Source organism: Chiloscyllium plagiosum, chromosome 7 (assembly GCF_004010195.1).
Source record: "Chiloscyllium plagiosum isolate BGI_BamShark_2017 chromosome 7, ASM401019v2, whole genome shotgun sequence".
Classification (NCBI taxonomy): domain Eukaryota; kingdom Metazoa; phylum Chordata; class Chondrichthyes; order Orectolobiformes; family Hemiscylliidae; genus Chiloscyllium; species Chiloscyllium plagiosum.
The window spans coordinates 45,064,818-45,079,931 of record NC_057716.1 but is presented as its reverse complement, the minus strand read 5'-3'; the positions used below and the strand labels follow the sequence as shown (position 1 = coordinate 45,079,931).

The 15,114-nt window shown below is 38.8% G+C and overlaps 2 protein-coding genes and 1 long non-coding RNA gene across 4 annotated transcripts; 2 read left to right on the top strand and 1 right to left on the bottom strand.

The window, feature by feature from the left end:
- Positions 1-1,674: 1,674 nt before the first annotated feature.
- Positions 1,675-12,615, bottom strand: LOC122551536. The gene is made up of 3 exons (XR_006312130.1): positions 12,388-12,615; positions 4,179-4,220; positions 1,675-2,087 (listed from the first exon to the last, which is right to left on the bottom strand). It is a non-coding gene; the product is annotated as an uncharacterized LOC122551536 (long non-coding RNA).
- Positions 2,160-10,333, top strand: hoxd3a (homeobox D3a). Its single transcript, XM_043693537.1, has 3 exons — positions 2,160-2,239; positions 6,948-7,484; positions 9,409-10,333. Exons 2-3 carry the CDS (start codon positions 7,001-7,003, stop codon positions 10,155-10,157), a joined length of 1,233 nt encoding a protein of 410 aa, XP_043549472.1. The 5' UTR covers positions 2,160-2,239; positions 6,948-7,000; the 3' UTR covers positions 10,158-10,333.
- Positions 10,320-14,880, top strand: LOC122551522 (homeobox protein Hox-A2-like). Of its 2 annotated transcripts, none has more exons than XM_043693538.1 (3): positions 10,320-10,394; positions 13,268-13,612; positions 14,009-14,880. In XM_043693538.1, the coding sequence occupies exons 1-3, from the start codon at positions 10,352-10,354 to the stop codon at positions 14,755-14,757; spliced, it is 1,137 nt and encodes a 378-aa protein (XP_043549473.1). In that variant the 5' UTR covers positions 10,320-10,351; the 3' UTR covers positions 14,758-14,880. The 2 variants fall into 2 exon arrangements, with proteins under 2 accessions (XP_043549473.1, XP_043549474.1); XM_043693539.1 differs by lacking the exon at positions 10,320-10,394 and adding an exon at positions 11,587-12,192.
- The last annotated feature ends 234 nt before the right edge of the window (positions 14,881-15,114 follow it).

Below are 15,114 nucleotides of genomic sequence, written 5' to 3'. Positions count from 1 at the left end.
TTTTGCTCGATGGGGCCACTCACTTATAAATTCACCTAAAATTTCAATAAACCTCCCTGCAACTCCCATCATGGTATCTATTAACATTTATTTATAGTGTGGCTTTAGAATATTTACCCCCTGAAAGAAAAGTCCAAACTTTTCAGGCACCATATACAGTAATCATCTTGGGCTCACAGACGGAGTGTCCTCCACAATAGTTTGGCAGACAATAAAAGTAGTAAGCGCGAATCCATTCCAAACTTTTTCTACCTAAACTAGTTTGGTAGTTTAGGAACATGGCAAAATAAAAGTTTTCAAAACTTTTCGACGTAGCCACTCTGTCAACAAGGTTTACATGGGTAGCTTACTTATACTCAGGGACGGAGTGTGAGAGGTCTCTTCCAACGCTGCGAAATTAATAAGATGTTTAAAAACTTACCATCCAGGTCATTGCTGAGCAGACCTGAGTTATCACTGACTGTTTGAAAGCAACCAAGTGTTTAAAGCTTGTCGACTGCCTTCGCTTTCCTTGGAAAATGGCGAGTTTGCTCTGCAAATTCTTAACTTAATTCCAGTCATTACAAAGAAATAAAAGATTTTAACTTGACGTATGGCCACGTGAATACATTACAAACATTCTGGTGGGAGGCATCAGACCGAGGACGCGATGTCTTGCCGACTGTGATTTGGATCCTCTTCTAACTTCAAATTATATCGACACAAGTTGGTGAGACTAGTTTGTAAAGTGCTGTGTCTTAGTGGGCTTAAAGACGGATAGAAAGGCCATGGTGAAATTGTGTGATGGGTTGTATTGTGAGGTAGTAGAGGCGCTTCCGTTGGTTGTTCATTAAGTGGTGAGTTATTGCTGTACAAGCCAAAGGTCATTTCAAAGGCTTATGATTCTTATATATTGTCAGCTAATGACGGGAATTTCTTTGTCCATCTGATCTGCCGCAGTTGCTGTTTTACTTAAATGCATTTACAAATTTAAGCATGTGCTTTGAATAGGCATAACGTTGACAAAAACGCAGTTTCTGTCTGACTTCAGCTTCCCTTCACCTTCCATCTGTTTCTTGCACATTGATTTGGAGTTTGGAGCCTGTCTGGAGATGCCAGCGGGGCTGTATTATTGAATTTTAGCCCCCTTTTGCATAACCAAGCTCTTTATTGCGAACATTATGATCAAGTTTGATCGATATAAAATATTACATGATGTTTGGTATCCCAATGACAAAGCATAACCGCCTGTCAATATAATACATTATTCATGAGTTTCATATATGGCGCCAGGGCTTTTCTTCCAAACCTCCATATTTGTATTGTTATGTGAGTTTGCTATAAAATATTCGGCAGAGGTGATGGTTTGTCTTTAAAGGCATGTATTTAAACGGCATCAAGAAAATAAAGAATTACTTATTTTATATTGTGAAGGTTGTTGATGTTAGTTTTTGCAGTCATTTCGAAGAAACCAAAAGTCTGAATGCATGATATAATATTGTGGTTCTTATTTAATACTCCGTTCGGGCCCAGGTTCCATTAAAAGGCCACTGCAGAACGATCTATTTTCTTACCAAGTACAGTAGGCCTCAAAATATCATGTTCATTGGGTAATAAGGCCACCCTTGAGGCACATTTCTGGTCTTTTAAATGGAAGTTCCTATTCCAAATGCTCGTTGCTATTAATAGATTTATGCTTCCGCAATAACAATTTGAGTTATGAAAATCGCTTCAAATAAATGATTTGTTGTGTTCAAATTCTCGGGAGGCATTCTTCGCGAAATCCTGATTTTTACTGATTTTAAATACATTTCATCCCTTCTTCTTTCCCTTATTTCATTTTAATTTCACTTGATAATGCAACTCACTTCGTTAAGCATAGAACCCTGCTATTTAATACCATTGATCTTCTAATTTCTGAGGCATTGAAAGTGATTTTTTTTTAAATCACGAAGTCATTAGATTAAAACTCACGAGGAAACAATGTTTTTTCTGACATTTTAATGTAAATAATAAAACAAATACATTTTGGGCAGAACATGGATGGATCTGCACGGCCTGTTCAAAGTTCCTTTCCTTTCTTTGTTTGATAGGAGCCAAAAAACGACCTAAAATATACAGGATATAGAGAAATAGCATTAGTGAATGAGAAAATATTTAATTACATTTTCTGTTTTCAGAACAAAGCCAGTGCCTTCTGGTCAATCTGGACAGATTCCAAGCCCAAGCCAAGCAAAAGCACACAGAAAATTTCTGTGCGGTGAGTTTTTATACTTTCCATTTTTTGAAGCTGTTGGACTTACTATGGTCAATAAGTAACTGAGATTCGTTCAAGTTTTCATATTTTAAAGACCGGAACACATATACCAAAACTGAAACACAGTTCTCGAATGTGATCCATGGTTTCTTCTGTTGCGCCTATTCCCGTGCTAGCCGCCCGTGAGTTTGTCTCTACCCTGTGCTAGGACCAAGGCTTTTGTAAAGTAGCCCGTAATTCCGGCAATTTGGTCGGCATCTGATTGCAGAACAGAGGCCTTCAACGGAATCGATGCTATTGAAAACGGGAGGGAATTAAATGTTAGTTAAACTAATCGCTTTATGGACAGTCTTCATGCACTCTTCAAAAAGGCATGTTTGTAAATATGTGTAACTGTGTGAGATTCGTTCAAACAAGAAGTCGGTAATATTTTTAGAGTATTAAACATTATTCGTTTGAGCCTGTGATATTCCGCCAACTGCTCCTATTTCAGTTCTTTCAAAATCGTTTTTCAATCCAGCTGAGTTTCAGCTTATAAACTGTATTTGTTTCCATTCCTTTTCCTTTTCTAACTCGTACCAGACTTCACCAAGAGATCGACACAATTGTTCTGACCAAATATCTAGTTTGTAAGTTAATTGTTCATACACTTGTGTTACATTTCTGTGTAAATCACAAGATGAAATGTGATTTGAGGCAGGAATCGCACAACTCATGCAACTTTTATAATCGACAGTAAACGTGTTTATCCCATTTTGGAAGGAATAAAATAACGTTGAAAGTAAGTTAGCAGCTGAAACCTGGTGATCATTAATTTAATGATGGGATCCTGTTGCCTTTCTTGTAATCCTGGACTAATTTTTCCAGTGACTCCAGGAAATTGCAGCAGAAGGCAAATCATTCCAAGTTAAAGCAAAGTTTCCAATGCCTATGGTTTAGGAACTAACCGCAAACCTAGAAGATATTGAATCATCCAAGTTGCAATCTGAACAGATGTGGATATCCAACCAGAAATCTGAGCCAGAACTGATCCTCTAAGTTTAAACATAATCAGCATCGCGACGTCCCCACAATATTCTACTTCTTCTCGTGAGCTATAGCCGAAGATAATATACATTGCAGGAGGGTTTTTAACGACACATATATAATCAAGCAAGTTAATCAAGTATTTGTAGACTTAGAAAATAGCTGAAATAGTTATCACTAATAACTTTAAATTGGACACTCCGGCCAGACACCAAGCCGGAAGAGAAAACGGTTTTCTCCCCCTTTCCCTCAGCTTCATACCTGAAATCAAATCTTTGATTTCAAATTTGACTCCCAGCTAATGTTTATCCAAGGCAATTCTCAGTTCTTCCCGCTCGAGCCATGTGCTTCTGCTGAATGTGAGAAGCTTCTGGTCTGGTCCGTAATTCAAAATCCCTGGCAACTTTCAATGGTTTATATAAAATCCTGCAAGTGCTGGCGAAACGCCTTGTTGATAAGAAACTTGCCGAGTATGGACATTCTTTTTCAGGACTTTCCTCCTACGCTGTAGCTGTTTTACACTTCTGAAGATAGCAAGTCTTTGGAAAGTGTTTTTCTTTTCATTCTGTAGTGAAGCGTTTACGACCGTAGCACTAGCAGTCATAAATTTTGCGCAGCCCACAATGACAGGTGCATTGATATTCACTGTGAGGGCTCTAGCTTCTTGCTAACGAACTGCCCACCTTTAGAGATGCTTTCTAAATTGTTAGGCTACTTAATATTAAAGTGAAAAATAAACAAATAAATGAATGATTTGACTAACAGTTAAAAAGACAGTAACCATTTCTCAGTGGTCTGGCCTCGGACAAATAAAACAGGACAAATGGCATAGCATTGTGAGCCATTACATGGAGTGGGGGTGGGGAGAGACATAACAATCCATATAGATATGCCTGCCTTTTTAAAAGCAATTTACCTTTTCTAACGCCTTTTGTAGACGATCTTAAAATCTGCGACACTGAAAAACAGAATTATAATACATTGATTTCAATCCTTTCATGGTGCATGCGGTACCAATATCCTGTTCGTAATAGCAGTTTTCGTCATTAAGATTTGTCATTGATGTTGCTCAAAAGTACTTAATAATTTGCTTTTTTTCGCCATGTGTCCCGTGATTTTGGATAATATATTTGGAAATACCAAAGTGGGGATGATGGTCCATAACAAGGTGTTACTTATCAAATCTTTGTAATACGTCTCGCACCCTTGCATTTAGAAAACATGTAAGGTAAGAAAGATCTGAAAGATGAACGCAGAAACAGTTGACCATTGTCCAAATGATTTATGGCCCATGGCTGCGATTTAAGTTCAAGCAGAGTTCACAAGCAGTTGGAGTTTCTGAACCAGATCTGCCGCTTCACCACAACCTTTCCACAATGCTTTCATATTAATGTTAGTTTTGATATTCTGAAGATAGCGCCTTCAAATCCATTGCAAGCTGGGAGGCTGGCTGCAATGGCGGAGGTTCAGATCCCATGGCAGTAAATAATACTGAGTTACTCTCTTATCTCTTACATATAGCACAGATTAGATGGGCGGGGGGGGGGGGGGCTGGGGGGAGGTGGGGGGGACAGAGATGTAATTAAAATTCAGATAACTAAGCAAAGGACTGCAATGTACTAACAATTGAATAAAACGGCGAAATGGATGGAAATGAATTCAGGATAACAGAAGAAAACAAAATATACGAAACACAAAGAGAACAAAACAGTTAGAACAGAAAAGAAAAACATTGACTTGTTTCTAAAAGGAACAGCTGAAATGTGCACGTGTGCCTGACTGCAACTTTGGAGGCCGCAGATCATAAACCTCATATTTCATTAGAATGTCAAGTCTTGTATGGCTGAAGGCTTTTTCTAAATGAATAGAAAATCTATTTGTGACGTGATATAGTATCTAGATAAGTCACACGTCCAATGGCTATGATGGTTTCTACAGTAATATGTGTTATTTAAATAATGTTGCAGTTTAAATATTACATATAGAACACTGACCAACCATTTTCTTGTAAATTTCAAGTATATTTCACAGTAGGTTGTTTTAATACACCTTTTGATCATTTAATTACAGACACAAATAATTTCCGACTTTAAGATATATCTTAGGGAACCTAATTTGGACTGCAAGATACCATGCCACAATCAAAAAGTCTTGGCTTTTTTTGGCGGGACCCCCCACCTCATGCAGACGTGGACTTGTTGGGAACGCTACTCGCAATGTTAATGCGAACTTGTAAAAGTCTTTGATGAGAGATTGATTGAAGTAAAATGCAATTTTTGTCATAATAAAGTCACAAATGAATAAGGAATATTTAGGAAGTTGGTATTAGGGTCTCAAAATAAATAAATCCAATCAGAAATAAATTAGAAAATATGAACATTTAAACAGTTTGTGTGCTATCACGTATTTGAACAGCTGTTGCCACAGCTAAAGAGCTTGATCTGCGTTGTTTCAAAACAATTGTAATATTATGAACGTTTATTGACGTTAAGAGAGGTTCGGTTAGCAAAGGCTAAACCTGCACTCATTCACTGCTTGTTTTGGATTCAGTTTAGGTTAGTTTGACTTTTTTTCTGTCATACATGTTCCAAAAAGATCATCACATCCAGTTACATGTGCTATTTTGTTGCAGACTGGTGCCTAAACAAAAGCCGATATAAGCAGCAGAATGGAGATGTAAAATGCTGACTTGCTCATTTCTCTGTTTTAATTCGAACAAAAAGATTGAATAGGTGCTAGTTATATTTTAACTACTCTGCCTGCCCGCTGTCATAAAACAGAAAGATATAGCAGAAAGCATCAGATTCGCTTCACACAAACCTCTCTTACGTTGAAGAGAAAGAAGGCAACAATGGCGAGGGAACACTTCGTTGGTTTTTCACCTTTTGGAACTGGTCCGATCCATCATGTCCTGTGTAACACTGTCTAGATCACAGAATAAAACGGTCTGTACCCACAGCAAATGCTGTAGGCAAATAAGCCGCCTGTGACTATGGTATTTTCGTTCTTTTTAAGAAGGGTCTTTTTGTTTCTCATCATTATATAAGTGGCCTCAACCAGTGAAGCCATCTGGAATAGCACTGTCTGTCCCACCAGTGTTGACTTCCAGTGTTGTAGAATAGTAAAACTATAGTGGTAAAGCTGATTGTTATCTATATGCTGTGAAATATTTCAGATGATGGAGACATTTTATTTCACGCCTGGTATGCAATTACTTATTGTCAAACATCAAAACTAGCGTATTTATGAAGAAAGAATTCCATCTGGTAGGCATTAATCGATTAGTAATGTATTATGTATTTAAATATTAGTAAACTCCAATGAAGTGTAATGAAAGAGCAAGAAGTGGAACTATAAATGTTTCCAACAATTTGTTTTCAATAATCACTTCAAGACTGCATTCACAATTTGAAATTAATTTCTCGGAATTCAAGAAAGCATCAAAATGTAAAATAAGTTGTATTATAAAAGTCTTCCAGAAGTTGTTCAATAATTTGTTCTGAATTTCAGTAACTTATTAATAGTCCCGTAAGATCAATCACAGATTTGCAGAAGGAGGGGAAACCTATGCTTCTAACAACGTATAATGGGGACTTTATGGATTGGATGCGACTTTTATGTTGTACACTCTGAATTAGGAGTTCCTAATGTTTTATATTATTGTCTTTTGCTTCGTTAACTAAAGGACTGCTGCAGACTTGTGATTGGTGGAATAGTGTCACGTGATCGAAAGTGTCAATGCTCTTCGATAAGGGTGTCAAGACCCTATCATTTCGAAATAGCGAGATGCAAAAAGCGACTTACTACGACAACTCCGGAATATTCGCCGGTTACTCCTACCAAAAGACTAATGCATACAGCTACAGTTCTAGCCACCAGGCCTACCCGCCAACTTCCGTTGAAAATGATTATCAAAGCTCGACGTGCCCCATTCAGACATCTAGTGTCAGAGTCCCAAACCATAAACCCACCGATATTAATGGCAACTGTATGAGAACAAGCGGCAGCCAGGGCACTGCCCAGCCCCCAAGCATGAATGAGCCACAGCAGCCACCTCCTTTACCACCCTCACCCAATGCAAGCAACACCTCAACACAGAAAAGAACCAAGTCTTTGTCAAATTCTTCCACTAGCCCAGCTGCTACTCTCACGAAGCAAATCTTTCCATGGATGAAAGAATCTCGTCAAAATGCCAAGCAGAAAAACAACTGCACAGTTGCAGGTATCCTTCAGCCCTTCGCGTTTTAGATTTTGAATCACGTATTTTGATAATTAAGCAGGAAGGTTACCAAAACAGTGCACTTAAGTAAGAGCATTGCCACCAGTCTGCACAATTTGGGACCGCACTGTGACTCTGTAATTAGCACTGCTGCCTCATAGTGCCAGTGACCCGCGTTCGACTCCATCTACATGACTGTGTAAAGTTTGCACATTCTCGCCATGTTTGCGTGGGTTTCCTCTGGGTGCTCCACTTTCCTCTCACAGTCCAAAGATGTGCGGTTTAGTTGGATTGGCCATGTTAAATTGCCCATAGTGTCCAGGGATGTTCAGGCTAGGTGAATTATTCATTGGGAATACAGGATTGCAGGGAGATAAAATCTGGATAAGTCTGGGCGGATGCCCTTCGGGCAAAGGGGGGTGTCGATGCAGACTCGATGGGTTGAATGGCCTGCTTCCACACTGTAGAGAATTCTATGATTTATTGCCGTCCATAAGATTGTTGGAGAGAGTTAAGGATCATGACATTTTCAGGGCATCTTCAAAACATTTTGGTGATAATTTATGAGACATTGAATACTAAGTTACTGCTCTGGGAAGAAAGCGAATATCTGAAATATTCGGTTGACTCATCTCTTTCATACTTAAATATCATGCAACTAAATTGTAAAAGATGTAATTCTTGCATTTAACCAAATTAGCTTACTTTTTTCACACTGGACTTTGTTATCAACAGAGTAGAGACTAAGAAAATAGAGTTATTTCAAAACTTTGTTGGTATCTCACTTAAATATAATTAATTTAGTTGTTCTGATCTCAGTTTATTCTCTCCCTCAGTTACATTTCCTGCAAGTACAGAACTTCGAGCACCAATGACCTTCAACCTCAGTTTTAAGGTGAAAACAACAAATACTGGAAATCACAACGGGTCAGACAGCATCCATGGAGAGAGAGCAGGCTAACGTTTCGAGTCTAGATGACACTTCGTCAGAGCTCACTTCCGCTGTGATCTCCAGCATTTGTTGCTTTCAGTACAGATTCCAGCATCTGCAGTATTTTGTTCCTCCAGTTCCAAGGTAGAGAACCTCACAAATTAGACTAAATACAAAGTCATATAGTCATGCAGCACGGGAACAGACCTTTTGGTCCAACTCGTCCGCGTCGCCACATATCTAATCCCATTTGCTAGTATTTAGCCATGTCCCTCTAAGTCCTTCGTACTCATGTACCCATCCAGATTCCCTTTAAATGTTGTAATAACGTTCACCTCCCCAGGCAGCTCGTTCCATACACGCACCACGCTCTGCGTGAAAAGTCTGCCTCTCAGGTTCTTTCTAAATCGTTCTCCGTTCACCTTAAACCTAAGTACTCTAGTTTTGGACTACCCTACCCTGGGAAAAAAGATCTTGGCTATCCATTCTATCCTTACCACTCATGATGTTATGAACCTCTATGGTTGTTTTTCATTTAAATAGATTCAGGTGAAATGCTTGTTTTATGATGTTAGTGAAACTTCCAGTGGAATCTCCGAAAAAGCAGTCCATAAATAAACGTTCATGAATTAGGAAAGAGCACTAACAGCCAATACCAAAAGAAAATAAATAACGTGCGTGAACGAGCGCCTTTCGAGAGTCTAGGACGGCGTAAAAAGAACTTGCCAATGATGTAATTAAGAAGTGTCGTCAAATGCTTATTTGAGTGTTATTGTAGTTGTAGCACATTTCTGTCTGCCATCGGCATGTTACCCTTCAGATGGTAACCTATGTCTTTATATTCAAATAGCCCGGGGAAAGCAAAATAGTCACAGAATCCCTTTGCAGTTATTTCACGAGTTCAGTGTCAAGATAATATGCAGTGGGGTTTCTAGGCTGGGCGTGCTTGTTTCCAGGTTTATTTATCGGAACCAACATACTGTTTTCATTTTGTAGGTGACAATTGTGAGGATAAAAGTCCACCAGGTCCATCTTCCAAGAGAGTCCGTACTGCCTACACCAGCGCACAACTCGTGGAACTGGAAAAGGAATTCCATTTTAATCGTTACTTGTGCCGTCCTCGGAGAGTTGAAATGGCAAATTTATTAAACCTGACTGAACGCCAGATTAAAATCTGGTTCCAGAACAGAAGAATGAAATATAAAAAAGACCAAAAATCCAAAGGGATCATGCATTCTCCTGTTGGACAGTCTCCAGAGAGAAGTCCGCTTTTGAACGCGCAAAATAATATTGGATTCTCAAGTCAGCTCCCTACTGTCAACAGTCTGAGTTACGAAGCTCCTTCGCCAACATCATTCACCAAATCCCAACAAAATATGTATGGTTTGGCTGCATACACTGCGCCACATAGTAGCTGCCTACCCCAGCAAAAAAGGTACCCAGGCACAGAGTACGATCATCACACTCTGCAGGGCAATGGTAGTTTTACCAATCATAACTTGCAGGGCAGCCCTGTATATGTTGGAGGGAACTTTGTTGATTCAATGCCAGCTTCTGGTCCCATGTTCAACCTTAGCCATCTTCCTCATCCTTCATCAGCTACTGTGGACTATAGCTGCGCTGCTCAAATACCAGGCAATCATCATCATGGACCTTGTGATCCCCATCCTACATACACAGATCTGACTCCTCATCACACATCTCAGGGAAGAATTCAAGAAGCGCCCAAACTAACACATCTGTAATGGGCTAGAACGGTTTGCCAAGCGATGTCACTTCGCTTTTTTATTACCTCATTTGTATCAAATATTCTCCTGCTATCAGACTGCCACAGTATTTGTCCACCATTCACTTTCTACCTGTTACATTGCTTTCCTGTATTCATTTAAGGGTCTACACGTCGACCATGCCTTTCGTTAAGATCCTAACGTAATGCAGAATGCAAATAGAGGAAGAATTGCTTGAAATAGGTGCTCTTGAAGGTAAGACATAATGAAGTCAGTCTTCAGCAACCCTTCTTAATGTGGAATTTAAAAGACTGGTAATTCTAAACTCCACTTTGGTGGATTCTGACCGTAACTGGTCTAACTACCCAGAACTTCAGCTCTGGACTTCTCAGTAATGAACGAACTGAATTGAGCATCAATAATATGTATTTATTATTTTAAGTCGAAAAGAAAAGAAGATTTTTCTATTACTTATTTATCCTCGTCTTAATGTATTTATGTGAGATTTATAGATCTTATACAATCTGACTTTAACCTGTTTGATCCATGTCTGTTACAATCATATTTCTTCCCTTTAGTAAACCTGGGTTGAAACTAGATGAGAGGATAGTTTTTTTGAGCAGTTGTATCAGTGGCTGGTGTTTTTAGATTATATAAGGGTTATCTCTGAAAGCAAATTGTAAGTTATGATTGTAGTACATCAGAAAATATGTGACACTACACAATAGACGACACATTTCTATAAGAATACTTTATTTCAATTGTCTGGTACTATTCCAAAAGATATTTAGAATAAAAATGTGTTCTTTGAATAAACCCGGAGCCTTTATTTATAAATGCATATGCACCATTCCAGCTGTATGCTTCGCCATCTTGTCTCCTCACTTCTCATTAATACAAGACAAGCTGACTCCAGCCAATGACTGGTGATGTTCGGCAGAGCTGTGGTCTGATTAAATATATATTATATATATGCAAAACAATATATTGCATTTTCCAATGATATGTTGAAATAATATGAAAAACGATTGCGACGCTTTTGTATTGTGCTCACCATTGTCTCATAAGACATAAAACGTAAAGAATCAGGCATATAGAATAATGAAAAGGAAAAGGTTGAGCGGGGGGGAGCAATTGTGTAAGTTAGATCGCGATGAAATGTAGTCAACTAGCAAGAGATAAATAAAACAGAGCAAACTAGGATGCAAGTATGTACATTTTAACTGATATTATCCATTATTACTTCGTTTGTTTTTTTTTTCCGAATTTAACAGTCGTTGGAATGTAATATCTCCATTGATAGACATTGAAGGAAAAAGTTAACAGCGTTTGTTTTCAAAATACACGAAGAGCAATCAATCCAATAAAAAGAGTGAACATTGCCATAGCAGTTATCTGATAAACACAGGAATAAATCCAAAAATAAATCCCAATCTGTTACCGTTATCTTATGAAGGCGTCAACACTATTATGTAGAAAACCGTGTTCCGAAGTGCCCCATGTCAGGTGCCTGCGACAGGGAGCCTAGTCCCAGACATTAGTTGCTGTCTCTCTCCACAGCAGCAGCCCGCAACCCCGACACATGCGGCGCCATTTTGTTTGACAAATAAAGCTGGGGCGCTGAAAGCCTTCTGGCAACAAACAAAGATATCTCCAAGCCGTCGAAAGTAATGTCATTATTTGAAATAAGGAAGTGGGCCTGAAGGTATCTGAAAACCTCAACAGCTTGACGAAGACCACAATCTAAGGTTTTGTTGACGGTTTTAGAGCTTGAAGTCAGCGTACCACTTATAATTTCTCCTCAGTGTAAACTCCTGATTTACTAAAAATTCCTGACCATAAGCAAATGCTAAATATGAACGTAGAATTGTTCGAATGCCCCGCACACAGCTCCTTTGATTGTTGCTATTTTAAAGATGCCTATTATGAACGCCAACGCCGCAAAGTGGAACAGAACCTTGTTTTGTTAGTACACCACCCACTCGTCAAGGAATGCAAAATGTTGTCTTTCCAATCAGACAGAAGGAGAAAAAGTCTAACGCATCAATTTTATGTAAGCCACAGACCAACTGGCTAGTATTACAAAAAGAAATATAATGATGCATTTTAACTGGGGTTTAATGTTTGTTAATCGCAAACATTTTGTATTATGTGAGCAGAGCAAAATAGCAAATATTGCGTTTACTAATTTGCCAATAACAGATTACAGAAAGAGCAGCCTTTAGGTTTTAAACGTCAAATAACTCACAGTCGATGCTCTAAAATGCGGAAAGTTCATAAGTCACAACAGCTGTGCTCAAGGAGAATCCGCGAGATGTTACTTCGCAAATATTTAAATCATTGGCTTGTGGGTGTTTATGAAGTCAACAAATAACATATGAACAGGGAGTCATTTGTAAACAGGGCGTGCTGATCCAGATGGAGAAAGTGAGATGCTACTTGTTCAGAGTGCAAAAAATACACTCTAAGCCATTTCTGAGGGGGTGGAGTTGTAAAAAGTTTACAATATCTTTTAATATTCATGTTAAAATCCAGGGACCGTCTGAAAATGATCCTGTTCTACTTGGCAGTGGGCCTCGCTGCCAGCTCCTACTGTCCAGGGTGCTGCTCTGACCACAGCTTGTATTCATTCTTCCACACCGTAGAACCTTGCGATGAATGTCACAGCTCCGAAGATTAATTGATTTGTCGTTTATTACTCCACGCTACACATATGTAGGCAGAAATCTAGACTTGAGTGTTCTTTTCTTCTCAGGGCTAAAACCACCCACCAAGTGATGCAGGATGCTTTGTAATAGTACTGTACACTTGCTATCTTGTAGAAATGATTTTGTACTACTTCACAGTATAAACATGGCCTGGAGACCACAGGGAAATGCTGCCTACACCTTTATATATTTTATTTCAGAATCATTCAGAAAGCCAGTCTTATTTTCCACCCTTGTCATTGGTTAATGCGATCATGTGACGATAAAATCAGCCTCATCTCAACATCGTGTCTGTGTATTCAATAGACATAGTTTAATAATAGCACGGTCCCTTAGCGTTAGTAATCAGTATATTATATAAATATACATTTTCAAAGAAACTATCTAATAAGCAATTTTCTACCGATTCTGCCTGGGCAGAAATGAACGAGTTTGAGAGAGAGGTTGGTTTTATCAATAGTGAACCATCGCTTGCCGAGTGCCTGACATCCTTTCCTCCTGTTGGCGAGACATTTCAAAGTTCATCAATCAAGAACTCGACGCTTTCACATTCGACACTGATTCCTCCTCCTTTTGAGCAGAGCTTCAGAAGCTTGGACCATGGTAACACAAACCAAAATGAGAAAACGCACACTTCAAAAAGCATTGGTCGGGCCACGTTAAGGGACAAACCTCTGGAATATCCGTGGATGAGAGAAAAGAAAAGCCACAAGAAAAAAACTGTCCAAGCAACGGGATCATTCTCATCTTGTTCTTCTAATGAAGGTCAGGTCCATCATATATTTCATTACTTTTTTTTAGGGGGGGAACGGAGGTTGTGGTCATATTTGGTGAGCAGAGAATATTTTTATAAAGGATTACATTTTGAAGCTGTAATAAATGTTTCATTGACTGAAAGATGTCAGACCTGAAAAACGCACATACCCAACTATATTCAAAATGTAAACAGTGCTTACTCGAGCCTACAGAACTCCTGGTATTCTGTGAGTATCAATGACCTGCACATAAGCAAATTCCAGACATCTGTATCTGTTTTCAGTTGCCCTGCTGGGCCATTTTCTGCTGGAAGCCTTTTGTGTCTAGGAGGCGGCCATTTTATGTTGCAGGATTATTCGCAAAGATTTGTGATAACTTATCGAAACTTTCCCCTCCCTACTGCAGAAAACGAAGAGGTTAATGAGCCGGACAATGGGAGCCCTTTTGACAGCTCCAGGAGACTACGAACCACTTACACAAACACTCAGTTGTTGGAGCTGGAAAAGGAGTTTCATTATAATCGCTACCTTTGCAGACCACGGAGGGTAGAAATCGCAGCTCTTCTCGATCTAACAGAAAGGCAAGTCAAAGTCTGGTTTCAGAACAGACGCATGAAACACAAGAGACAAACTCGATTCAAACAAAGCCAAAACGCCGATTCAAAACGCCATTTTGCTAACAGTGTTAATCAGAATGGGTTTTCCACAAGAGGCTTTGCTGAGACACCTGTAAATAAAACTTTGAATTCTTTAGAGAGCGACAAAAATGCTGAGCAAGATATTAGCGATTCTGCTCATCAAGATACATTAAGTGATATCAGCAGTGACCTGCTCACTGTTATTGGCACTTCTCTGATCTGCACCGAGGAAACCCATTGTCATTATTTCCCCCAGAGCTCAGATGAAACTGACTCCCTGCTACCTATGCTGAAAAACTGCTCGGCTGGAACAAGTCCTAGCAGTCCTGAGAGTTTCAGCATCCCATCTCTGGAGGATTTAGATAAAATTACAATCGAACCAAATCTAAATCTGATAGACGAATTACCTCAACTATCTTTGTTGGAAAACGAGGACACACTAGTTATTCCATCCAACGTGTTTGACTTTATAAGTGACAATTTTAACTCCACCGATTTTCAGCAATTGCAGTTTTAGATCGACATCCAATTCACGCGCACATAAACACTGTTGATATTCTTTAACAGTGATAATTCCAAGAACTATATTACTAAATGGAAAGTCATAGCATTTGTTACATGCCTACTGATCCTAGACTTTAAGGATCTCCTGCTCATGTGGTCATTCTGCTATGAATCAAATGAAACGAGTCCTGAGAAATTTCATGAAGTGCAAAAAATAAAGTATTTTCAGTATTTTATTTTAAATAAGGTGAATATTTCAAATATTTACAGATTTTCAAAAATTAAATACACATCTTTAAAATACAATTTATAAAATAGCTTTGTGTAAAAATATGAATTAGCGTGAAAATATGCAAGGAAAGGTAAATAT